We start from the raw sequence: 27,990 nt of genomic DNA, 5'->3' as shown, positions 1-27,990 counted from the left end.
AGGTGATTAACCAGCCAAGACTGCTTAGCTAGTAAATGAGAGTCCAGGGTTCAAGTAGTCAGGGTTTGTGCTTTCAGCAGAAAACTGGTACCTGGCGATTTTTAAAACGCCAGGACTGGCAACTGGGGAATTAATGGAACAGGAAATCAACCAAACGACCCATAACTTGGAAACAGTACTGATACGCCAAGGGAGCTGGTGTCTCCGGAAAGAAACGATAAAAGAGAAGACCAGAGACTCGTCCGCAACGGCTGTGACAGCCCAGGCTGGGCACCGCCCACGCCTTCCAAGACCCCGCCCACGCCAGAGTCGCTGGACCCTCATTGGGCCCCTTCCAGGTGGCGTCAATCGCGGGCGTCCAGAAGGAGGCGGGACTTCCGGGCCGGTCGGGCCAAATCCGGCCGCGCCGGAAATATTTATTGAGGAAAGGACATAGGGTACCCGGCATTTGAAGCTTCTGGAGGGTCTTGTGTTCCAGAGACTCGGAAAAATAAGTGGGTAGGGGTTCGTGCGCTAATTGCCAAGTTTTCCGGGTAGTGGAAGACAGGAGTTGGGACATGGACAGCCGCTTGCAGGAGATCCGGGAGCGGCAGAAGTTACGGCGACAGCTCCTCGCGCAGCAGGTCCGCGGCCCAGGGAGGGATCGTGAATCCGCGTGCGTGGCGTCCTCTTACCTCCCCTGGCCTTTTGTTTCCTCCTTACCTGCAGTCCTTTCTGGTGCCGCGACCTTAATCCCTGGGCCTACCTAGTCTCTTATTCTCAACTTCCGCGGTGCCGCAGATGTTTTCCATTTTGCGGCGAGGTCATTGTGGTGGTGCTAAACCGAACGCCACGATTGGTCTTCAGCAACCTTAATGGAATGCCCACCAAGTGTCTGGCACGGTGCTCAGTGGTGGGGGATACAAAACTTTGGCCTTTGTGAGTGAATTACCGCAGTTCACACAAGTAAAAGTGACTTGCTCTCCCCTAAATTTCTTTTCACTATCTAAATGGTCGTTTTGTGTCTTGTCTTTCCTCATAGTCAGCACCTAATTCTTGAGATTGTGGCTTCATTGTGAAATAGGTCTACAATATTTTCTCTGGAGTAATGTCTAAAAGTAAGGATGTCTGCTATAATTAATGACAGATTTCCATTTTACCAGCTAATTTCAGCCTTTCTTTCACCTACTTTTCTCTGTATGAGCAAGACAGACTGGTTTATTACTCTCCAGAACATGATTTGTGCAATATATACTTTGTGATTTTTTACAATTGTCTTTTCTGATTTCCCTCTGTCCTCTATGGCACAGCTCAGTTGAGAACTTCATGATGAAACCTATCCTCATCTCCCTGGTTTAGTCTCTTCTTCCTCTGAGCTTCCATTGTCCTTTTACTATTGAGTTCACGGCTGTATATTACTTACTGTTACACAGGATATAAACAGTTTGCGTGCTAAGTCTTTGCATTTAATTCCCGTTGGGTTAATCTTCTGCCTTAACCTCGTTTCTTGCCCGAAGTAAGCTTTTAGTAAATTTTTGTTGATTGATGAACTATCAGAGTAGAGCATAATCCAATGTGTATGATTTGATTGATGTGCTTTTGACTGTTGGATGAAGATGCTAGATGCTGTATATAGGCCCAGACCATGATTGTGGCAAGTGTTGCTACCACCAACAATTTACACCTGCTTTTTATTTAACTTGTGGCCTTGTTTCAAAAAATCATATATGCTTTCAGATGATACCAATTGTCGTGATTATTCAAATAATGTATTTAGTGCTACCACAATGGAAAGTCTATTATCTACTTTTTGAAGGGAGTGGAGTCAGTCATGGGAAGAAGGTTAGAAAGCATTTCACCAGTGGGAAGTAGATGGTGTCTTCTAATTAAAGAGAATAGGGGTCAGGAAAATTTTTTGGAAGAGTTAAAATTTCAAACAGTTGATATATTGGAAGAGACTTACCACTGGAGAAGCCTGAGAGGAGTCATGAAGTGGGTGGTCTAAAGAGGCAGTGATAATATTTTAAGATCAAGGCTGGGGACTTCCAGCTGTAATATTTTAGTATGCTTCTCCCCTTTCTTGAGCTAAAGGGACTATTTAATGCAGATTTCCTTATGCCCTTCTTGTACTTAAAAATATTAAGTGGTTCCTCATGGCCTACAAATTGCATTCAACACTTGGTTTGGCTTTCAATGGTTTCCATGAATTGATCCCACTCTGTGTAGCCAAGCTTATCCCAACTAGTGATTTGTTTACATTGGTTGTATTTTGCAAAATTTCATGAACTGCCAACCAGAATTTGCATGACCATTTTTCAGGTATTTATAAAGTTTATTATGTGTCAGTAACCGTTATATAAAAACTTGGCTTGAATAAAACTGAATAGTAGTATTTGTTACAGCATGGGATAAAGTACAGCAGGTAAGCTGATGGATGCAAAGTGTTTAACATAGTACCTGCCACACTGTAAACATTATATGTTAGCTGCTTTTTTTTTGTTTGTTTGTTATTGCTACTACTGCTATATTGTGTTTTATTATTTACTTTAACAGTAGTGGATTGGCTAAAGTTAACTTTTTTAATTTCAAAATAACTGAAAGCATAAAACACTTTCAGCTGTTAAAATCATTCTTCATTAACATGACTTTGTTCCAAGGTGTTTTCTATTTTTCCTGCAAGGTAATTAATCCATTTACCTGCTGAGGTAGTTACAGTTTTATTATTTACGTTAAAAATAGAGAATTGGCTAAATTAATTGCTTTAATTTCAAAAATAACTTAAGGCCAAAATACTTTCAGCTGTGAAAATCATTCTTAATTAACATGATTTTGTTCCAAGGTGTTTTCTGTTTTCCTGCAAGGTTATTAATCCATTTGCCTGCTGAGGTAGTTATGGTTTTATTATTTACTTTAAAAGTGGAGAATTGGCTAAATTGTTTTCATTTCAGAATAACAGAAGGCATAAAATATTTTCAGCTGTTAAAATCATTCTTAATTAATATGATTTTGTTCCAGGGTGTTTCCTGTTTTCCTGCATGGTAATTAATCCATTTGCCTGCTGAGGTAGTTACGTGTTTTGTTTTTTGTTTTTTTTAATACTTGATAGATTAAATGCTGCTACAAATGGCTGAAAAGACTGTTCAGTGCATTGTGATCTAATTTTTGGTTTTTGCCTTCTCTCAGTTGGGAGCCGAAAGTGCTGACAGCATTGGTGCTGTGTTAAATAGCAAAGATGAACAGAGAGAGATTGCTGAAACAAGAGAAACTTGCAGGTCAGTCAAATAACTTTTTTTTTTTTAGTGCTATGTTAATATTGTGAAAAGATCATTGTTTTAATAAGCAGTAACCTAAGTATGAATTGTGTTGTCACGGCAAGCATCAACATAAAGATTTCAGAAACTGGTTTTTATTGTTAATTCATGAATTATGAAATACTCATTTTGTGAATAATAGTAAGTTCTCATTTATAAGATAGTTAGAAAATGGAATGTTAGACTGAGAATTAGCTTATGAACCATAAATAATTTTATTCAAAAAACTCTTATTAAAAAAACATACTTTACCCTAAAAGTGCCATTTGTTTGATAGTTCATAAAGCATTTAGAATCTTTCGGTATTGTAGTTATCAATTTGAACATCAGTTTTGCTCAAGACAGATTATATATGTAATGTAGAAGTTTCTTTTTGCCGTACATGCCTTATTAAAGCTTATTTTTCATTTGATTGCTTTCTCATAAAAATAAAGTACAGAATTATTAATCAGGTTGTGGTACTTTAAGATTTATAAACTGGGTGACTAGATACTGTTTAGTCAGGAAAAATTTGCTTTATTCTTTTTTATAACCTGTGATTAATGCATACATTTATACATCTTGTATATATTTGATCGTTTTTTGTTGTTATTTTGGGAGGAGGTGATTGGGTTTATTTACTTACTTATTTTAACGGTAGTGGAGGTGGAACCCAGGACCTTGTGCATGCTAAGCATGCGCTGTATCACTGAGCTATACCCTCCCCCTTCATCTTGTATTTATTTGTGTGTGATACTTCAGTTTTAATTTTTAGGGCTTCCTATGATACTCCAAGTGCAAAACGTAAGTATCAGGATGAAGGAGAGACAGATGAAGACAAAATGGAAGAATATAAGGCAAGTAGAAAATGGGACAGTTTTATGGTCAAGAAAAACTAAATCCTTACAATCCATAGATGCTTATTTAGGAAAACAATTTGATGAAAGCTGAATTTTAGAATGTCTAAAATAATTGTCAGCGACATACATGGAATCAAGTAAATAAAGACATTTATATCAGTTTCCTCATTTTAACACAAGAAGTATGTTATGTATAAAGCGCTTAGCATAATGCCTAGTAAGCACTAGGCAATAGCATTCTTAAATAAGAGTGAGGAGGTAGATGTATCAGAAACTTTGGATAATTGAATCATATTTCAAGAGGCTACAGTACTCTTTTTTGAGTTGCATTTTTCCATATTAACAATATGGGGTAGTACAATTCAAATAAAGTGTAGAACCATTTCTGACAGAGGCCGAAGAAAAAACACAACTCCTAAACTTGTAATTGCAATATTTAGTGGAAAGGAAAGTTAAGGACAAAAAACCTGCTTCCATTGTTTTCAAATTAATTGTCGTGCAACTATATTTAATAGAGAAGGGAATGAATAGTTTCACTAAGTCTCTAGGAATTTCAACAATATAATTACCTAATTTCTTAAATGCTATCTTATGTGTTACATTTTGATATATGCTAATATGTAACTTAAATATTTGTGATTATATTAGGTCAAACCATATATAGTTCCTGGTATTTTAGCATTTTTTAAGTATATTTTGAGAAATAGCAGTTTTATATGGTTCAATCCAGTAGAAATCAAATTGATTTGGGCTAAATTCTAATATTTATAGTATATCTGAGGTAAATAATTTCAGATAACTTAGTCAACAAACAGTAGTTATAGCTAATTATTGATGAGAATGAAAAGGAAAATTTTATTTTATTGTAAACATAACTAGTTAGAGCTAATGATGTGAAGGCAATAGCTTCAGTGTTTGACTTTAATGGTAATTTGAAAAAGTTATTATATCTGAGGGAAATAAAACAATTATGTGAGTCTTAATACTCAAGATATTATAACATATAAAATATTCCTCCTATACATAAAATGTTTCCTTAATCTTTCTTTTCCAAGGATGAATTAGAAATGCAGCAGGAGGAAGAGAATTTGCCATATGAAGAAGAGATTTACAAAGATTCTAGTACTTTTCTTAAGGTAAATAAATCATTTTCAAATCTAAAAATCTTTACATTTCAGCCCTATGCCTGAAAAGATTTTAAACACTTGCTTGTTCTCAAGATTTTTTTCAGTTATTCAAGAATCATTATTATAATATAAAGATCATTTAAAATTATTCATGAAATACTCTTCTGATGCTTGGTCATTTAGGATGAGATAATGCCTTATTAATGTCTGTAGATACTGAAGAATAATACCATCATTTTAGTAATGATGATTTCAGTTTTTTAAAATCTGTCAATCAGCTTATATTTTGTATGCCCTCATAATAAAAAATAAAGTACAAAATTAGTATATCTGTCATCAGAGTGATTGGTATTAATTTAATTTTGACTTTTTTTTAGGGAACACAGAGTTTAAATCCCCATAATGATTACTGCCAACATTTTGTAGACACTGGACACAGACCTCAGAATTTCATCAGGGATGTAGGTATGTCAGATTTATTGGGAATATGCTATGGCTAGCTGTTGATTATATGCATGTAATTTATTCATTTTTTGGATTATTTCTAACAAAACTTTTTCCTGGCTTGGCTTCCACTTTCCATTCTTAGTACTTCTAGTACACATTTTTCCATCAAGTGGTATTACTTTTTTCCTTCTTTTCTTTCTTTCACTTTAGTTCTGTTAGTCTCCCTCATTTTTATTTTATCTTCACTTATTCCTTGCTACCATACTCTTCCATTCTTTATGTAGTTCTGATTTTCTGACCTGTATTATTTTCCTTTTTTATAAATTTCTTTTAGCATTTCTTGCAAGGAGGGTCTACTGGCGACAAACTCCCCCAATTTTGTCTGTCTGCAAAAGTCTTTATTTCTCCTTTACTTTTGAAAGATAATTTTGCAAAATACAGAATTCTAGGTTGGTGTTTTATTTCTTTCAAAACTGTAAATATTTTACTTAACTCTTTTCTTGTTTCTGAGGAAGTTGGGTATAATTATCTTTGTTCCTCAATGGGTACAGTATTTTTTTTTTTCTGGTTTCTTTCAGAATTTTTTCTTTATCTTTGATTTTCTGTAGTTTGAAAATATGTCTAGGTATAGTTGGGTTTTTTTGTTTGCTTTTGTTTTTTGTTTTTTTGTTTTAGCATTTATCCTGTTTGGTACTCTCTGAGCTTCCTGAATCTGGGGCTTGATTTCTGACATTAATTTGGGGAAATTCTCAGTCATTATTGTTCAAATATTTCTTCTGTTCCTCTTTCTCTTTTTCCTCCTTCTGATATTCCCATTACACATTATACCTTTTGTAGCTGTAGTTGTCCCATAGTCCTTGGATATTCTGGCTTTATTTTTCTTTCCAATTTTTGTTCTCTTTACTTTTCAGTTTTTGAAGTTTCTATTGAGATATCCTCAAGTTCAAATTCTTTCCTTAGCTGTGCCCAGTCTACCAAAAAGCTCATCAAAGGCATTATCTCTGCATTTTAAAAAAACAAATTGATTGAGGTAATTCATGTACCATACAATTTACCCATTTAAAGAATATAATTCAGTTTTTAAAAGTATACTCCCAGGTTTGTTAAGCCATTACCACAATCTAATTTTAGAACTTTTTTAAAAAAAATTGAGGTATGGTTGATTTACAGTATTTTATAGGTTTCAGGTATACAAATAGTGATTCACAATTTTTGAAGATTATACTCCATTTATAGTTAAAAAGTATTGGCTATACTTCCTGTGCTGTACAATATATCCTTGTAGCTTATTTTATATGTAGAAGTTTATAACTCTTAATCCCTTGTCCGTATCTTAGATCTCCCTCCTTTCCTCTCCCCACTGGTAACCACTAGTTTGTACTCTACATATGTGAGTCTATTTCTTTTTTGTTATATTCTTTTTTGTTATATTTCTTTTTTTGTTATATTCACTAGTTTGATTTTATTTTTTAGATTCCACATACAAGTGGTAACTTACAGTATTTGTTTTTCTTTTTCTGACTTACTTCACTAAGCATAATACCCTCCAAGTCCATTCACGTTGTTGCAGATGGGAAAATCTATTTTTTTTTAATGGCTGAGTAGTATTTCATTGGGTGTGTGTGTATTTGTATGTGTGTGTGTGCATATCACATCATTTTTATCCATTCATCTGTCAGTGGACACTTAGGTTGCTTCCCTATCTTGGCTGTTGTAAATAATGCTGCTATGAACATTGGGGTGCATGTATCTTTTCCACTTAGTATTTTCATTTTCTTGGAATATATACCCAGGAGTGGAATAGCTGGATCATATGGTAGGTCTATTTTTAGTTTTTTGAGAAACCTGGGTACTGTTTTCCACAGTGGTTGTGCTGATTTATATTCCCACCAACGGTGTACAAAGGTTCCCTTTTCTCCACATTCTTAGAACATTTTCATCTCCCCTAAAGAAACCCAGAACTCATTAGCAGTCAGTTCCCATTCCTTCTTCCACAATTGTCCCCAGCCTTCAATAACCATTAATTGACTCTTGTCTCTATCAATTTGCCTGTTCTAGACATTTCATGTAATTGGAATCATACAATATTTTGTGACTGGGTTTTTTCTCCACTTACATTTTCAAGGACCATTGCTGTTGTAGCATATATCAGTACTTTTCTTTTTATTGCCAAATAATATTCCATTGTGTGTACAGGCCACATTTTGTTTAACCATTCATTTGGGTTGTTTCCACTTTTCAGCTGTTGCAAACTATGCTGCTATGAGTATTCGTGTAAAATTTTTGTGTGGCTGTACACTTTCATTTCTTTTGGGTATATACCTGGGATTGGATTTTCTGGGTTATGTGGTAATTCTGTGTTTCTTGTTGAGGAACTGCCCAACTGCTTTTTGAAACAGCTGAACCATTTACATTCCTACTAACAGTATGTGAGGGTTCCAGTTCCTTCCCATCCTTGACACTTATTATCTGTCTTTTTGATTATAGCTATCCTAGTGGCTATGAGGTAGTATTTCACTGTGGTTTTGATCTGCTTTTCCCTAGTGACTAATGATGTTAAGAATCTTTTCATATGTTTATTTTTCCATTTAAATACCTACTTTGGAGAAATGTCTAATCCTTTTGCTTATTTTTTCATTGATAATTTGTCTTTTTATTATTACATTGTAAGAATTCTTTACATATTCGCAGTACAAGTCCCTTATCAAATGTATGATTTGCATGTCTTTTCTCCCATTCTGTGGGTTGTCTTTTCACTTTCTTGATGTTATCATTTGCAACACAAAAATTTTAATTTTGATGTTAATCAAGTTTATCTTTTGCTTGTAAGCAACATGTAGAAACTGATTTTAATGTTTTCATGGGCAAAATTTAGATGTAGCACAAAAGGTTATGATAATGGTAAATGAAATAGGCCAGTCACAGAATGACAAATATGCATGCACTCATAGAGATACCTAAAATAGTACATGTATATAAATATATATGATACCTAAAATAGTCAAACTCATAGAAGCAGAGAATAGAGCAGTGGTAATCAGGGGCTAGAGGGAAGGGAAAATGGGGAGTTGTTCAATTGGTATAAAGTTTTCATTTATGCAAAATGAATTCATTCTAGAGATCTGCTGTATAGCAAATTGCCAGTAGTTAGCAGTACTGTTGACTATGGTCAACAAGACTTTAAAAACTTTAAGAGGGTAGGTCTAATCTTAAGTGTTCTTACTACACACACACAAAAACCAGAGGAACACAAAGTAACTTTTGGAGGTGATGGATAATGTCTTACCTTGATTGTGGTGATGTTTTCACAGATGTATGCATATGTTCAAACTCATCAAATGGTATACATTAAGTATAAGTTTAATATATAAGTTTTTTGTTTGTCAACTACAATAAAGCTATTTTTTGTTAAAGCTATAAGTTGTATAACCAAATTTCATTATCAGCCTTTCTGCTTTTGAGACATTGTCTCCAAGGCAAAGAAAATGTACTTAAGAAAATATTATAGATTGAGAAAAAGTTATACCTTCTGTTTTGTAGGTGATTAAGAGCTGACCCAACTGTGACTGAAACCTGACTGTAATGAAATCTTCAAACTTGTTTTATTTGCAATTTGATCTATAGCCACCAATTAAGGAAGATTTACAAAATCTTTCACATTTTTTACTCTTTAACATTAGAGGTATTAATATGTACTTTTGGTTTTTAACTTAAAATATTTACATAATTCATATTGTTATGAATATGCTTCTTGTAGGGAAAAAAAAACCCAAGTAAGAACTTTTAGGAATCCTTGATATTCAAAGCCCTACTTACCTCTACAGTTGTTTAAACAGGCATTATGCTGTTTTATCTAAAATCTCTCCTGAGGCTCAAAGATTTAAATATTTTTTAGGATATGGGAATAGTGAGTCTCCTATTTTTAACTTTTATGGAACTTGTGGATGTTTTTCAAGGTCCTCAGCTTGAAAATATATGTGAGGTTTTGTTTATAATAATGTGAAATCTGAGATCTTTAAAACTGTAAGTATTGATATAGGAAATATTCTTAGAGAAAGTAACTAGTCTTAGAATTGGTAGTACAGTTTTAGATAAGCAATCAGAGTGAGTGAAGTGATTGGTAATCTACTATTAGGAATTCATTATCTTTTCAACTTGATTTGTTCTGGGATTGATTGTGTCCTTAAGGCATCATCAGTTAATTTAAGATCATCAGTAGTAAAGAAAAGAAATCCTCATTTTTTTGCTTTGGGTAACTGTCTAAGAAACTAAGTAAAAGTCTGATTCAATAACTAGGTTCTTTGGGAGAAAGAAATTTTTTTAGTAAAAAGAAAAGGGGAAAAAAAGCATGATACAAATTTTTTTCTTCCTGAGAACAGAATGGCTAAACTTGGTGCTATAAGCAGATTATTTAATAAATATGAGAAATTAAATTGTTTATTGACTTGATCTGGGCTTTAAAACATCTGAGTGATTTGGGTGTTTGCCTGCATATGGGGATAGGATCATTAGGTATAAAGTGTATATATGAATTATTTTTAAACACCCTAAATTAACTTTTTTAAAAGGATGTGAGGATAATGAGGTGGTTTTGCTTTCCTGAGAGGGCTCACCACCTGTAAATTCACTGATACTCAGTTATATTGACATTTAGAATTTACTGTTTTTCCTCCTCAGGTTTGGCCGACAGATTTGAAGAATACCCTAAACTGAGGGAACTCATCAGGCTGAAGGATGAGTTAATAGCTAAATCTAACACTCCTCCTATGTAAGTGGGTTTGTTCCCAACTCAGGCTTAAAATATCAGTCTTTTTATCCTGCAAGCTTTGTTTGAAAAAAAAATTCAGCACTTTTGTAAGGTTAACACACACTTTCTTCTGTATAGTAAAATTATATTAGTTTGAAACTCCAGTGCTGAGTACACAGTGGGTTCTCATTTAATTTTTTTTTCAACTTTCTAGCTAATTTACTTAAAGTGTCTCTAAATTTTTTTCTTGGAAAGTCATACTACTTGTATTCTTGACTATCTTAAAATGTTTTTAAATGACTTTTCTTCTCAAAAGTTACTTACTGAAAAAATGTTTAGAAAGCTTAGTGAAGGAAAAGAAGAAAATGAAAATTAATTATAACTCAGCATCCAGGGATACTTTTCTTAATATTTTGGAATACAAAAATTCATTTTAACCTTTGCTAAACAGAATGTTTCCCTCAAAAAAACGTGTATAAGATCTTTGAAATTGGAGACATTGTTTATTTCATATTTAGCTTGCTTTGAGCATTCTGTATGTTTAACAGTTTGCTAAAATGTATACTGTTAATGATTAGAAGAACCACAAAAAGTACGAGTTTGTGGGGAAAAAGATTAGCAGACTAATATTCATCCTATTTAAAAATATTCTTACATTTAAAGTATTTTGTATTTATGTTTAAAATACTTAGATACTATGTGGAAATAACCTTTAAGTAAAGGCTAGTAGTAACTTTTACTAAGTAGCTGGAAAAGATTAATATAAATAATATTACTAACAAACTAAAAAAAAAATTATGTCCATCTTTAGAAGCTCTTTTTAAAAGGAATTGAAAACTCACAGTTAGTTGTTTAACTTAATAATAATTGAGGAAGAATGTGATAGTCCTTGGAAACTTCAGATGATAACAGAAAAGGGCTCAGAGATTTACATCACAATATGGATTTTCCATGTAAAGATGAGAGAAGTTTATGTTCTGGATGTTCGTGGGGGACTAGGATTTTACTTTGTAGTGTGATTAGATCCATTTCCTAGGGAAGAGCATTGGTAGATGGTTTACATCTGTACTGAAGAAAGATGCCCCTCCATAAAAAGGTATTCAGTAATTAGCTCATGTTCACTTTGTAAACAGTGATTAGGAAATATTTTAAAAATTTCTCTGTAGTATCTGTAAAGTATTAGAAAAATCTCTTACTTTTTATGCTTTAACCAAATAGGTACTTACAAGCAGATATAGAAGCTTTTGACATCAGAGAACTAACGCCCAAATTTGATGTGATTCTTCTGGAACCCCCTTTAGAAGAATATTACAGAGAGACTGGCATCACTGCTAATGAAAAATGCTGGACTTGGGATGATGTACGATGAACCTTTCTACATTGTAATGAGTTATTTATTTTTCAAATGAATTTATGATTACCTGATCAGAAAATAAGATTATAAATATCTCTAATGATTTAGGAATCATAAATATAAATTTATAGTATATATTATGGCTGAAAGTCTAAGGTACATTAACAAATATTAAGACATCTTTAGTCTCATTTTTCTTTTTGAGGCAAAAGTTGAGCAAGTAATGAATAAATAGTCTGTAGACTGGCAATTCCAGTCTCAGGGTCCTTGGATGTATAGCTAGAAATAAGTCTAAAAACATGATATACTAGGCCTTAAGGAGCACACAGTTTAATGGGATAAACATTGACCCAAACAAGTAATTGCATTATCATTTTGTTAGTTCAGTAATAGAGGACTGCATAAGACAATTTGCAAAAAACTGACCAAGCCTAGGAAGCTGGGGAACATAAACAAAGAGGAAATGACACATGAACAGTGTAAATATATTAGTTTGAATTGGCCAGATGAAGGAAGGGGTGGGATGGGGATTCCAAGCAGAAGGAACAGCAAGAGCAGAAGGAATGGAGGAGGCAAAGAGATGGGTGGGGGAGGTCTGTATGTAAGTTGATGTTGTTGGAACACAGATTGGGACTCTCTTGAGATGCTGTCTTAGTGGGTCGGACTTTTATCCCAAAGGCATTAAGGAGTTTGAAGGTTTTTAACCAGTTTAGTGAAATGGTCAGATTAGTATGTGGAGGAGGATAGACTAGAAAAAATGAAGTCTGGAGAGGGGAGAGCAGTTAGAAGGCTATTGCAGTAGCCTCGTTTGAAGATGAAGGAACCTGAATTAGGGTGATGGTAGTAAGAATAGGAAGGAGATTATAAATTCACTAATGTTTAGTAGATACTTTTGGTGAGGTCTAGTGGATGAGGGTAGGAGTTAAAGATGACTCAAAGGATTGAGTCTTGGGATAAGTGGGGTGAGTTTTCATCAGCTGAGAGTCAATTTAAGAAGAAGAGCAGGGTTAGAGGGATTAGGTAATACTGAATGTGTTGATTTTGAGGTGTATGTGAGACATTCAAGCATAGATTGTAACAGCAGTATGAAACTTGAAGGACAGACAGATCTGGTCATCTCAAAAAGCAGATTTTAGAGGATTACCACATTAAACCTATGAGAATAAATGAATTTGTCTTGAGCTAGTGTCTCAATTAAGATACAACGTGGATTGACAGTAAAGCCTCAGGAAACTTACATGTGAGATACACATATAAAAGAGTTGTGAAAAGAATAGGTCCGAGATGAGTGAGAACAAAGAGTGTGACTGTAAGGGAAGCCAAGGGAATAGAGCATTTCAAGGAGAGAGTGATTGGGAGCACTGAACACAAGAGAGGTAGGGAAAGGACTGAAACTGTGAGACTGGTGTCTCATAGGAAGCTGCTTTGAATCTTGCACCTCCTTTCTGAGTTAATGGTTGTTATTGTTAATGTTACTTTTCAAGATATACCTACGGTTTTCTTCCTTGAAGCTTTCCCTTAGCAGGTTCAATACCTTCGGCACTTTTATCTACATTTTTATTTCTATTTTATTTTACTTTACAGAAGTTTTTCCTCTCCTTTGATAAGTGTGATCTGTGTATATTGTTGAAATTCAGAAAAGTACAGTGTATAGTATCTCCATAACTTAAGGTTAAAGATGTAATGCTGTTGATATTTATTGCTGAGAAGTTTTCCAGATAGGTTGCACAAATTTACATTCTTTTCAGGAATGTTTAAGAATTGTCTATTGCACTGTATCCTCATCAAAACTGATTAATAATATAAAAACAGTCTCTGTTTAGTCAAAGGAAAATTGAAAAAAATTAATCTGATATCTTTGATTAGTAGTTAGGTTTGGTCAGAGAAGATGCAAGAGATTCAATTATATATGACAAGGTAATAGAGTCTTTGAAATAAAGGAATTTCAAGCGTAGAAAAAAGTTTTGTCTGGCCCCAGAGCCCTAAGCTTTTAACTTTCATGTGATAATATCCTAAAGAAAGTGCTGTTAGCTAATGTAATTAATAAAATATAAATAAGAAAGGCATTTGGGTTGCACAAGTATTCTTTTTCACATTAGAGAGTCGGTAGTGGTAAGTGTGTTTTGATTAAGGATAGAGATAGTTATTTAAAATACCAACATTTAGCATTTATAACTGCAGTGTCAAGATAGTAACTTGCTTAATGTTCTTCACTGATGTGTGTCATCAGTTACCTTTAGCAATACCGTGTATACATGTATATAGGAATATATGTGTGTGCCTGTGTGTATTACATATTATTCATATTCCTATGAGAATATTAGATGAGATGATATCAAGATTTAAAGAGTAAGAAGTATAAAACTGAATAGGTTTATACCTTTTGTAATTCATTTCCATTATTACTGTCAAGTATTTTTTTTTTTTACTTAGATAAATTATAGATGATATGGTTATGATCATTTACTCAGGTAGAAGTTAAGATTTTCTTAATAAATAAAATTAATAAATATTTACTTGAACCATGATCTCTGGGACTTCTTAACTGACAGAAAGCTAAAAGGAAAAGAATACCATATAAAATGGTTGCTTTCATAGTCATATTTATAAGTATACAGTATTCTCAAAATTTAGAGGTTTAAGTATTGAAGATTTTTTTAATGTGATACACTCAACACATTACAAATTGTAATCTCGATTTTTTTGACATTTCAGACTGAAAGCAATCATTATAATGAAATGTGTGAATTGATTTATTTTCTTTAGAACTGTTCTACTGGAAACCAAGTCCTTCCCAAATATTTGTTATGTTTTAATTTTGCTCTAACTTGGGGGTAATTTAATCCCTTTTTATTTCAGTTTCTTTTTCTGTAAATAGTAACAGACTGCTCTAAACTGTATCTTATAAAGCTACATAATTCTATAAATATGGTTTCCCTTTACCTCTTTCCATATAAAATCAAGTTGTATGTAGTGTATGTGTGCATGTGTGTGTGTTGTCCTAATACAGAATAAGAAAACAACAGTAGAGCAAGTTTTAAGGATGAGATTTATTTCCCATGGCATTTCCTAGTGAAAATGAGTACATTTAAAGAACATATCTACTCCAAGTCTTGATAAATCTCAATGGTGGTTCTTTTGGATTTAGGATGAATGGGAAAATAGATTTGAGATGATTGCATATTTTTATGCAATATTGTCTTGGTTTCTTACAGATTATGAAGTTAGAGATTGATGAGATTGCAGCACCTCGGTCATTTATTTTTCTCTGGTGTGGTTCCGGGGAGGGGTTGGACCTTGGAAGAGTGGTAAGGTGGTGTTTTTTGGTGGATTTTTAAATTCATAAGAAAAAAATATAACACGATATGTTGCATAAGAAGTCTGAAGATTAATGTTATTTTGTCATTTGTTTCTTGAATAGTACTAAAGTACTCAGAAGAAGAAAAATGTTTAGAAAAGAATGTGCAAGAGGCAGCAGTACCCCTTAGTTAACTAGTGTTAGGAATGACTAAATCAAAATATGATTCATTATAACTGCAGGAAGAGAACAGTTTAGAGATTTGAAACTAAATTATAGCTCAAAAACAAGCTGCTTAGTGTCATTTACTGCTCATTATCAGTAGCTGAGAAGTATGCTTCTGAATAGCATTAACTCCTGCATTCCAGATGGAAGCCAAATCAGATAAGACAAATAACACAGTATCTGGAACACATAGTTTAAATGAATGAATGAAAGTAAGAGAGGAGTTACAAAATCTCAATTTAAGTACATATATTTATTGTATTTCAGAACTTTTTTTTTTTGAATGGAGTGTTTTGGATTCTAAATGGAAACAAAATAATACAAACTTTTTTATCCAAGAATAATAGGAGCATTGTGGCTAGGTGTTGGGAGTCCTCAGTTTTGCTCTCAGTTCTGTTGTCCAACAGTGAAACTTTGGGTAAAGAGATACTACTCTTGTGGATTTCAGTTCCCTCACTTGTCTTTGGATAATACTTTACATTTTTAGGACATATTACTTGATATACAATAAATGATCTCATTTAATCCTGGCAATTTTAGGAGGTGTCCATTTGACAGATAAAGAATTTAAGTAGGATTATATTGAGATATATTTGTGCTCAAATCCTGAAATTCTGCAGTTGCTTTGTATTTATATAAATAGCAGGTTGGAGAACATCATTACCTCTGTCATTTATTAACTCCATGGTAAGACTAGAACTATTCCAACTGTGTATCTGTTTTATTGCTGGCACCTCCCCAAGATGCAATAGAAAAGCCAAGGAAGTGAGAGAAACATCCTGTATGTTTTTATAGGTATATTCGTATTTACCTTTTTTAGCTTTAACGTCTGGCTTGGAGCTTTCGCCCCAACCCCCTAGTCCCCAAATTAGGTTGAAATTGATTAGGAGGATTTGTCTTACTTGTTTATGCAGCAGTTTATTATATCGGTGAAAGTAGATTTTGGCCAAAAATGATTACAAAAATAATTCAGCATGAGAAATACTGACAAGCTTTTAGTAAATTGATTAGGACATGTTGGATTTTAATGAACATTCAATACAGAACAGATATTTAGCAGCTGGAAGAGATACTGATCTTGATTTTTGAGATTTTAAAATAAAAATCTTAAGTTTCATCTTGAGGTGTATCTCAGCTTATACAATGAGAGCATTCCTGAAAAGTGTGTTTTATGCTGCACGATATCTTTATTTATACTTGATCATAGTACCAACAATATTGTGCCACCATTAACTTACTTCTCCTACTTGGCTCTTAAATCAGCTAGGGATAAGGACTATATCTTACTCACATTTTCATTCCGAGCAGCTAGCCAACACCTACATATGACAGGCCTCAAAATGCCACTCTGAGTGATGAGTTAGCTAGTATTTGTTACATGTTCACATGTGACTGATTCTAGAACACTAAGGTTCAGATCTCTCTATTGTCTAGGTTGTGAAAAGATGAAAGTAAAATTTACCCAATAAAGAAATATCCATAACAATTTTAAGTCTGAATTTTTGAGATTTAGTATTAAATATATTAAAAATAACATTTTAGAAGGCTCTCACTTGAAAATGAGTTATTGATTAGAGCGTTTTCAACAGTTTTTAGCTTTGTCAGAGGATAGAAAATTGAGGTGGCAGGAAGGAAACTATCTTTTGAATTACTTTTGATTAAAGAGAGGCTGAGTGTTTTATCCCTTAAAACCCACTTTCTACTGATGACAGTGGAAGGTAGTATTAAATAATTGGAGTATTATGTAATCCTTTCTATGTTTTGATATTAACTATATCTATTACATTAATATCCAAAAGATATATACGAAGTCTGTATAATGGCTGTATATTTAAAGACTAGTATTTCTTTATTCCTGCACTAAAACAAAATTACTGTGACACCTTGGAATTTAGTGGCTCAGATCTTTAGGAAGTTTTTAATGCTGGTTGGTTATTTTAAGTGTTATTTATTTCTTTTAGCTAAGAATTTTTTTTTTAATTCTTTCATTTCTAGTGTTTACGCAAGTGGGGTTATAGAAGATGTGAAGATATTTGTTGGATTAAAACCAATAAAAACAATCCAGGGAAGACTAAGACTTTAGATCCAAAGGCTGTCTTCCAGAGAACAAAGGTACTGCCATTACTGCTTTGTTTTCTTTATTTTCGTTATTTTCTCTTAAGCTTTTCCAAATGACTGTATACTTTTAATTAATTTTAGTGGAAAGATCCTTCTCCTAGACTTGTACAAAAAATGGCATTGAGCAGTAAAGTAATACATCTAAGTTAATTTTAAAATATTTTATTCACTCAGTTAGATCAACCTATACTGTGCTGGAGAAGGCAGTGTGTATTCCTGTGTGTCCTAAACTGCTGTAATACTGAGTCAAATATGGGCTTTTGGTACTTCTGACCCCCAGATTTTTTTCCTTTTATCTAGGCCTAGTAAAGAAAGGGCAGCAGGACTCATAGCTGGCCAGCTAGATAAATACTTCTCTCCCCTTTGCTTCTTCTTCCTACATAAGAACCCTAAAAACCTAAACAAGCACCCCTGAGAACCTCTGCTTCTTAGGACTGCCTTACTAGTTATCAGGCTTTAATAGTTTGTGCTCCAGTCTTGCATTCTTCAGGGACCCACTGATGGAGGATATTTTTAGACTAGAAATTCTCTTGAAAGGAATCTAAGCCATCCTTACTATTATTAATTCATGCAGTCAGGTGAGATTACATTTATTTAAACCATACTCCCATCATTCCAGATTGAATTGAGGTCAAAAAAAAAAAAAAAAAGAGAGAGAGAAACTGACTTTTCACATTTACTTATGTTGAGTATTTAGAAGTTTGTATCCATCCTTTTAAGTCCATCCTTTAAGTCCGTGCTCCATATGAAAAGGCTTACATCTTGTAGATAGTTTTGATCTTGGATTATGTGAGGCCCAGTATAACATTTGAAGATTCCAAAGTCAAGTGCCATGTTTCCATAACTGCTGAAAACAAGTTATTATCAAGTGTTGCAGATGGAAAGAAGATTCCATGGTCACTGACTCAGTTCTAAAATGTGATGACCCCAAGTTTAATATTCTATTGCCTAGCTTCCCTGGCAATCTTCCCATATCCAGAGATCCAGATTTTTCTTATTGTACTTTTGCCCTTAGAACCATATCCCAAAGATTCAGAGAAACGAGGATTGTTTTTGAATTGGGAACATCAGAAATGTAAAATGTTATGAACTATGACTGTTAATGAAAAGAGATTCATTGGTCTGCTCTTACTGTTGTTTAGGAACACTGCCTCATGGGGATCAAAGGAACCGTTAAGCGTAGCACAGACGGGGACTTCATTCATGCTAATGTTGACATTGACTTGATTATCACAGAAGAACCTGAAATTGGCAATATAGAGAAGCCTGTAGAAATTTTTCATATAATTGAACATTTTTGTCTTGGTAGAAGACGCCTTCATCTATTTGGGAGAGATAGTACAATTCGACCAGGTAAGGGGAAAAAAGAAAGCAGTATAGTTCTGTGGGATAAAGATGTTAAGAAATAGCACACAGTGCTATGTAGCATAAAATTCATCTAATGTGTTTGATTCCTCTTCTTGCTGTACTTCACACCTGCCAAGCTCATTCTTGTCAGTCCTTTTCCATGGTCCTCTCTCCTTTCAAATACCTGACTTCTTACAACCCTGTCTAAATTAGGCAGCTTCCCACTCCACTCCCCTCTTCCCACCACTTTTTCCCTTTAATCTGTTTTCGTTTTCTTCATAGCATTTATTCTTTATCGGTTTGTAAAGTCCATGCCAAAAGGTCCTTGATATTTGGCCCTGTCCAAAATCATTTGGCATGGACCGAATTTTCTCATGAATGTTTTGGCAAGGACTAAATTTTTGGGACCATGTGGCATGGACCAAATGTCTTACTGACTTTTTTGGATAGGACTAAGTCTACCAACCAAATGATCCTGCAGAAAATAACCATGCATTTGTGAAATACAGATCTCAGCTTTATTAGAAACTAATGTACCTGGCTTGTTTCCTTACATGTATCATGATGTTGCTTTTTTCAGAATTCTAACTTTTTTTTTTTTTAACTTAATCGGTATAATGTGAATTTACTATTTTGAAAAAAAATGAGTAAAAAGTAAACTTATGGGACTAGGATTTTCTTTCAGAGGGCACAGCTTTTGTTTATAAATCATTGTTGAAATAACAGTACATCTTATTTCTTTTATTTCTCAGAAAATATAAAAGTAACTTTTAAGAGCATTGCATTACTTCAGTCACAATATATAAAATCGATCTGTTTGGCATTACCATGCTAGAAATTAAGTTTAAAGATGGAAGGAGTCAGGATCTTATTTGTTTTAATCTACATTTCATAAAAAGTAAAAGTTGAAGAAGTTACAGTAGAATAATTGGCCTTAAAAGTACCTAAGAATTTAGAAGAAACTCTGATGTTCATTCTAAAAAAAAGTAATTCTTAAAGTTGCCTTATATACATAACGTAATTACCTCTCCCCATCCCCCCAGCCCCATCAGCTGTTTCTTTCAGGTGTGCTTTGATGAACACAGTAACTTGGAAATATTTTGCTTGTAGGAACTGGTGGTCTTGAATTTCATAAAATTGTATAAAATGATAAAGGAAAAGTAAAACTATATTCTCTATATAAAGAAATATTTTGCATGGGAAATGTTTGTGAGGCTTGGCTTTGCTATATTTAAAAATAAATGTTTTTCCTCCTGACAGTTTGTTATTCAGAATTGTTTTGCATAAGTTACCATTCTGTTATTGCTTCTTGGTTTAATGTTGTGGTCAAATAACATGCACCATAAGATTTTAATTATCTGTAATTTGTTGAGATTTGTTTTTGACCCATTTAGATAAATATTGCAAGTCCAATTGAAAAGAATGTATATTGTTCTTGTTGTTGGTAGATAATATTTACTAATTGTGTGCTGTTTGTATTGGCCATGTCTTTAATGATTTATTTTACTTACTCTGTGAGAAAGGTATGTTATAATATATTATGATTATGGGTTTGTGGTTTTGTTTAGTTATCAGTTTTATGTTTAGAGCTATTTAAGATTCTGTTGTTAGGTGTTTATAAAATGTAGAATTTTTATGCCTTCCTTGTAGATTAACCCTCTTAAGTATTATGAAATGTCCTTATTTATATCCAGTATTTCTTACTTTAAATCCTACTTCATCTGACATTATTATAGCTACTCCTCTTTCTTTTGGCTTGTGTTTGCATGGTGTATTATTTCCATCCGTCTCTTTATAATCTTCCATATCCATACATTTAAGGTGTATCTCTTGTGAACAAAAATAGTTGGTTTTCATCTAGTTTATCGTTATTTTTCAATTGAGTTGTTTAGTCAGTCTATATTTAATGTAATTCCTGATGTATTTGGGCATAAATTACCATCTTACTGTTTTGCTTTACATTGGTACCAACTGTTTTATGTTCCTTTTTCTCTTATTTCTTTTGGATTGATTAACTATTCTTATATTATTCAATTTTTCTTTATTAGCCTGTTAGTTAGGTATTCTTTTATTGTACCTTCAGTGGCTATCTTGCAGCATGAATCCTTGAATTATTAAATTCTAATTTAAAGTAGTTTATTGATTTTTTCTTTAAAGGGGTGGGAATGCTGTGGTTTAAACTTCATAGTTTTCTTACTTTTTTTAAACCAGTTTTCTCAGTACATGTACAGTTCATGTATAAGTTATTATATACATACCATATACAGCTATAAAATGAGCTTTGGGTTGTTTATAGCTTTCCGCTGTACATATACATGAACATCTTGTTTGGATTTTTGTGGATGATTTTACTTTTATCAAAGTAAAATATTTTGTCAGCAGAGCTTATGGCAAGCAAATGTTTCCTCTTCACTGGCTTAAAAGAAACTAACATCACTAGATACTCAACTGGAAGGGTGTGTTTTTCAGAAAGTGTAGATGTCCATAGATACTGAATATCAAGATTATGGTTCTAGCATGTGAGGAAATGAACAGATTTTTGTCTTCCATCATTAACCTGTCCTACGCAAAAATAGCTCCTGAATCTGGGAACAATCTCCAGTGGCAACTGCTGTTTAAATGAAGTAGAAGACTTTAAAGAAAAAGCAAAACTATTTGAAGAGGAAAAGCAAACATCAAACAAATGCTAATCTTTTAATAAGTGAAAAGTCAGTATAACATTAATGAAAATTTTGAAGAGGAAAAAGGATTCAGTCTCACTACTTCAAAGTATTTTCATTTTTTTTACATAATACTTTCCAGTCCTGTGCATACAAATTTTTACATAACTGTAGTTGTCATTTTGTATTTTTCTCAATATTATGTTAAATATATTTCTACATTTAAAATAATTAGTTTTAATCATTTTAATGGCTTTATAGCATAATTTTCATCAAAAGTTTTTTTGTTATAGAGGCATGAGTAGAAGAACCTGAGTAGAGAGAATAGATCATTGTTAAGTATAGGTGTAAGCATAAGCAGCAACTAAAATAGAGATTTTGCTTGATGCCAATTTGTATTTGTAACTCGAATATTCTATAACTGTAAATATAGTGGGGGTTTTCTCCATCCATTTAGCCGTGGCCACTTAACCCACTTCAGATTATACATTATCTCTTTCATGTAGGATATCCTTCTGTCTGTATCTATGCCAGTTGAACAGAGTCTTGGAGGTGCAGATTTTATTTTTTGCTTGTAAACTACCATCTGATTCTTTATCTTTGCCCATTCTTAGAAAAATTATTCTAATATTAGCTATAGTAAAACAGAACTAAGAAAGAATATCTGCTTGGGGAGATTATTAAGTAGTTGGAGATTAACCACATAAATAATAATAGGAGCAATTGAGAGAAGTCTGCTAAAGGCCTTAACTTATTTGGTTTGAATCTCAAATACACTTCTTCCTTAAGGAGATAGTCTAAGGGATATCATACATACCATAGGAATACTATATATTGTTGCTTTGAAAGGTTTAAAAATTGCTATGTGTGTCAAATATGCTGAAGCTAGGCTAATTTAAACTTACTTGGTTCTTAGTAATGCCTTTAGAAAGTATAATAAAACACTAGGAATAAAGAACGTGTGGGTGGGAGGCAGAGTTCCTTACAGTTCATTCTATGAAGATGTGCATATCGTATTTATGTAAGAGGCAATATAGCATGAAAGAAACAGTATTAGCTATTTTTATTAAATCTTTAAGTTTTCTTTCTCATTCCTTGCTTGTGTGTTGTGTCATACCACATACGTGCCAAAAAACAAACCAGAAGGTAGCAAGTAAAAATCTCAAAGATTCAATTGTCAGTGAGACCACATAGGTGTGCAGTGTGCTCTTTCAACTGATGAGGTGCTTCTCTGCCTGTCAGGTTATCTGCTAGATGCGACATGAAAGATACAGTATGATTCACCTGGTTTTTTTTTTCTTCAGATATTATAAATCTTATATCTATGCACTGTTAGATACTGAAGACTTTTTTAAATGAGCAAAATTTTGTACAAAAATGGCTACTACGTTCTAGAATGTGATCTTAGTAAAATATTTTACATTTTATAGGATTTTATAATGGACTTAATAGTCTAAGAAATAACCTTGATGATGATAGGGTAGAAATATTGTGAACCTAATTTTTCAAATGAAGAACCTAGTTCTTAGGTTTTACTCATCCTGCTCCAATGAGCAAGAATCGCCACACTCAGGGAATGCCAAGCATGATGTCTCTATCAGGCATTACGGTTAATTTGTATTTCCTCCCATTCCAGATACAGTTTAATCAGACAGAGGTCATTCCTATACAGTCAAAATTGTCTAGCAAGTAGTTGACAGAAATACCTTTTTACCAAAAGAAATACAATGTGTAATGGAAATCCTGAGAGAAAGTATTTTCATTTTACGTAAGATGTATATTTGAAGTGGATGTTGAAGGATGGACTTTTTAACAGGTTGACAGGATAGGAAAAAAAATAGGCACAGAGGCAGAGATGATGAGTATGGGAACAGTTACTGAAGTGATTCATTGCTTTTACTCAAGTGAAGGTGTTATGAAAAGCATTAATGAGCAGTGTGATTGGAAAGCTAGCTCAAGCCTCATAAAAGAGCTTAGATTCCATATTTATGAACTAAGCTTTGCTTTAGGCTTTCCTTTTTTGGAAGGAGGAGATGTTGGGAGAGCATTACAGTGTATTTTTATGTCTGTTAAATGTGTAGGGGACTAGTGAAGTAGAAAAATAAAGACCTAAATTTAAGGGCGGCAGTAGAAATGGACAGATAGGAATGAATAGGAGCAACATGGTTGTGGTTGAATTTCTAAGATCTGTTAGCTGGGTTAGTGTTGTTGGGAAGAGTAGAGGCAACAGTTAATTTCAGGATTTTAATCAGAAAACTATGGTACCATTTCTACAAGTAGAAAGGTGATATAAAATTTATTAAATTTTCACTAAGCCCAAACTTAGTGTAGTGTATGTTTTTTTTCCTAAGTACTGTTCTCACAGAATGTGAAACATGGACGGAGACAGTGAGGAGGGTTATGGTACAAAAGTTACGGTCTAGGAGGAGAAACAAAATGTATACATATGAAATCTTTATGACTGTGATTAAATGCCATGCATTCTTTGAAAAAAAAAAGATCAGTGTTGGGTGAGTGATAGGAACATCTTTAAGAATGCATTGGAAATTTGAAGTAGCTCCTAACGGATCAATAAGAGAATTGGAAAAAAAAAAAAAGTAACCTTTTTTTTTCCACTCCATTTCAGGCTGGCTTACAGTGGGACCGACTCTTACAAATAGCAACTACAATGCAGAAACATACGCATCCTACTTCAGTGCCCCGAATTCCTACTTGACTGGGTGTACAGAAGAAATTGAGAGACTTCGACCAAAGTCACCTCCTCCCAAATCTAAATCTGATCGAGGAGGTGGAGCTCCCAGAGGAGGAGGAAGAGGTGGAACTTCTGCTGGCCGTGGGAGAGAAAGAAATCGATCCAACTTCCGAGGAGAAAGAGGTGGCTTCAGGGGGGGCCGTGGAGGAGCACACAGAGGTGGCTTTCCACCTCGATAGTTTTTTAGGACACTGATCCTATTAATGCCCCTTTACCTTCTTTTTATAGTTTGCATTTCAACTGGGAGATGTCATTTAGAACTCCATTTCAGCTTGCACTTTGCTTTAGTTTTTCTAAGCGGCAGGAATATTTTAGCCAACCTCCCTTGAAGTTGTGACTGTCTAATTTTGTCCAGGATAAACGAGTCATCCTGTCTTTTGTCATGTGCATGTAATTGAACAGAATGGAACAACATGAATACCTTCACTTTCAGGGACTTAATTTATTCTGATAGAGCTCATCTAATTAACAAGGCTTTTGCTTTTTAGAAAGAAAGTGAACAGTGAAAAAAGACCCAATCTGGAGTATCATACTAGCGCTGACAGTAGTTGGTAATGGGCATCCTGCCACTGCCGTCACAGCAAGCGGGAAGCTGTTTGGGAGCCTTGAAGGAATGGAGTTGGAACAGATGGTAAATTTCTGTTAGGGTTTTAATGTTTTCTTAATGAAGCAATAAAAAGAGACTTCTTTTTTCTTTCTTTTTCAAAATTCTTGAAGTCGTGTAATTTGACTACAGAAGAAATTGAGAGACTTGGAACGATATCACCTCCTTCCAAATCTAAATCGGATCAGGGAGGTGGAGCTCCCAGGGGTGGACAGAGGAAGAGAGAGAACCTAGTAGGCAGACTTAAAAAAAGAGAAAAAAATGCTCATCATAATCAGCTGTGCAAGTATGGATGACTCTTAATCATACTTCTAAGAAGCAAATGAGGGCAGATACCCAAGTGGTAGAACTTTGGTGTGTACTTGACCTTGGCTTGACTTTCATAGCAGTTTCATATTCCTTAGCAAAATAAAATAATCAAAGGCAACAGAGACACCTGGTTATCAGGTACTTGGTTTAAACATTTTGGGGAATAAGGTACTTGGTGAGGAAACGACATTCAGCTTTAAACTTATTATGGAGAAAAGTTAATGTAAAATCAGGTACAGAAAACCCTCAACTTAAGAAGACTGCTTGGAAAATGAAACTGCAGTTGCATTTTAAGGGACTGGTTTTTCAGATCAGTTGGTTGTGTAAGACTTCATGCTGTCATTTTTCTTTCTATATTGTAACTCATGTTTTGAATGAATTTGCTGAATTTGATGAATGAAATAATACCATTATTGTTCTTGATAAATATATTTTTTATTTTGTGTATGATTTTTCTAATGAAACTAAACCTTTGACATTTGGGAGTCTGTTTTCTGTAAGTGGAATTGCCGTTGTTACCAAATGAAGAAGGACTGACCTGAGATCAGACTATTCCTTTGGTCTGTGAGTAGCCATTCTTTGATTTTCACTGGCTTATAAAATGAGGTTATTATATCCATTAAAGACTCAGTGTGAAGATAAGGGCTAAATTATAGAAATAGGGTTGAAATCCTTAAAAGCCTGATGAATTAACTTGCTCAACCTGTTAGTGCTTTCTGGTATAGATAGCATGTGACTGATGTCTTTCTTGATGTAGACAGGATATAGAATAATTGGTTAGAGTTTTTACTGAAATGAGGGTGTATCTTCAACTTCAGTAATTAAAAGTTATCTGGAGATAGAACTGTATTTGCCAAAGTGGACCTGGCAATGATGAAGACAAAGATGTTCAAATTGCCCACTGTGGGTCCTTAGAAATATCAGCTAGTTAATGACTCTGTCCTATAAACAGGACTCTCGAGTCTGGTCCATGTCCTGGGGCTAGCCAAGGGATGGCTGCATTTCTAGTGCTGACCTGGCCTAGTCATCTGTGAGATCTGTATCATGATATCATCTTATAGAGAGTTAGGAATGGCTTTTTGTAGATTGAAAGTTAAAGGGGGCCACAGCCCACCATATTCAGTACAGAGCAAATAAGAAAAGAGTAGGTGATAGGAAAAAATGCAAGCCTAGAATTTCCCTTCAGCAATGTAATGGCCATTTTTATAATAGGATGGAATTGACTCACTAGTTTTGCTACCCTTCACTTTCAGTAAATGTTGGGTATCAATTTTACAATAGCTTCTTTATTCATTGAGGAACCATTTCCAGTGAAAACTCATTACTCTGACCTTTTCTGAGTTTTGATCATCTATATATGTACATCTTAATTTTCACAAAGTTATCTAGGGATCACCAAAAATAAGTTGTAGTTGCTTTACTTACTGATTTCTTATTGGAGATAGAAGCTAATAACTCTGTAATAACCCTATACTTTTTCAGTTTAAAAATTTTAAGATCTGCATACCTAATATACATAATTACAGTTCCAGGTATTCTAAGCCAAATGTTGATGTTTATTTTCATTGACAGCAGTTATCTCTGTTAACCACTCTCCTTTCAGAGGATGGAGATGAGAAGGCCCATAGTATTACAGTTCTTTTTGACTGTCTTCATTGTATAGAATAGAAAAAGGGAAGAGGTTGATGAAGTCAGCTGGAATGGATTTTGCGGTCGGGGATACCATACCCAAACACTGCTAAACCAGATTAGTTCCAGGGAATTGTGGGACATCAGTCAAAGTATAGAATGGTCACCATGAGACAAGACAGCATGAGAGGTGTCAAGCTGGGAAGGGGGCAGATCGAGTGTGGAGTCTGGCATGGCAGCCAGATCCTATGTCCAGAGTTGGATAAGAACTACATCAGCAGTATCCCGCTGATAGTTTGGTAAGTAGAAGAGCCACCCATGAGTCCTTAGCTCATAAATGTGGAAACTTAAACACATCTCTCTCTTATCTGAAAACTGAATGTTAGGCCATAGTTTCATTTTAAATTGACAATCCTAATGGTAGGATGCCTGGGAGTTACAGTGTGCTGCCCATAGCTGAGAGTCTTGTGTCATAGCTGTTACTAGGAATGATTCCCTTTTGTATTTTTAAAAATACTTTGTACCCATCTTAACTGCTAAATTAACAATGTTCTGATTAGTTACAGCAGCTAATTTTAAAATTCATATTATTTTCATCCTGAATTTAAGAAGATAAGATTTGGTCTTTAAAGTATAGTTCCAGATTTTGCTGATTTAATTAACTAGACAAAATGATTGCCTAGTTAGGGTTCATTCTAAATAGTAGTCTCTGATCTGAAAGTGTCCCACATTTCAGTGAGCTATTAAAAACATAAGCCTTTGCTTATAAGAAAGGCCTTTCTTAGAACAGTCATGTAATCTTGGGGTCCATGTGGGACTTTTAGTATTATCCTATCTTTGATGTTGGTGATAGGGACTGAACTATCCAGCTTGTGTCCCAAGTATATGCTATCAGTTTTGAAGCTATAAATCTAGGACTTCGCAGAAGGTTAGAACAATTATCCAGAAAATTGAGCCCATTGAAGACTCCATTTCTGGAAAAGCCACTTTGCTTCTACTCTCAAGGCCCCCAATCATTTACTCAGATATAAACATTACTAGCTACAACATGCAAAGAAAATACCTCATTTAATCTAGATGTTCTTTTGAAGTAAACTCCTTTTCTAGAATTGGACAAAATGTTGAAGTGATCAACTTGAGTATTTGTTACAGTTCATGCTTCTGTAACCAGAGGTGCTCATGTACCTGTGAAATCAGATACGGTAGGTTTTTTTTAAAAAAAATACTTCTAAAAAATTGAAGTC

General features: G+C 34.0%; 1 protein-coding gene across 1 annotated transcript; it reads left to right on the top strand.

The window, feature by feature from the left end:
- The first annotated feature begins 396 nt into the window (after positions 1 to 396).
- Positions 397 to 25,593, top strand: METTL14 (methyltransferase 14, N6-adenosine-methyltransferase non-catalytic subunit). The gene is made up of 11 exons (XM_010985521.3): positions 397 to 623; positions 3,163 to 3,251; positions 4,045 to 4,126; positions 5,185 to 5,265; positions 5,634 to 5,721; positions 10,381 to 10,471; positions 11,669 to 11,810; positions 15,020 to 15,112; positions 17,323 to 17,439; positions 18,588 to 18,798; positions 24,079 to 25,593. Exons 1-11 carry the CDS (start codon positions 558 to 560, stop codon positions 24,381 to 24,383), a joined length of 1,365 nt encoding a protein of 454 aa, XP_010983823.1. The 5' UTR covers positions 397 to 557; the 3' UTR covers positions 24,384 to 25,593.
- The last annotated feature ends 2,397 nt before the right edge of the window (positions 25,594 to 27,990 follow it).

This window comes from Camelus dromedarius, chromosome 1 (assembly GCF_036321535.1).
Source record: "Camelus dromedarius isolate mCamDro1 chromosome 1, mCamDro1.pat, whole genome shotgun sequence".
Lineage (NCBI taxonomy): Eukaryota > Metazoa > Chordata > Mammalia > Artiodactyla > Camelidae > Camelus > Camelus dromedarius.
Note: the sequence above shows the minus strand (reverse complement) of the source record. Positions and strands in the feature narration are given on the sequence as shown.

Coding starts and splice junctions, on each gene's coding strand:
- METTL14 (XM_010985521.3), top strand. CDS start 558: ATGGACAGCCGCTTGCAGGAGATCCGGGAGCGGCAGAAGTTACGGCGA. Junction 15,113..17,322: donor GGTTGGACCTTGGAAGAGTG/GTAAGGTGGTGT, acceptor TTTCATTTCTAG/TGTTTACGCAAGTGGGGTTA. Junction 17,440..18,587: donor CTGTCTTCCAGAGAACAAAG/GTACTGCCATTA, acceptor ACTGTTGTTTAG/GAACACTGCCTCATGGGGAT.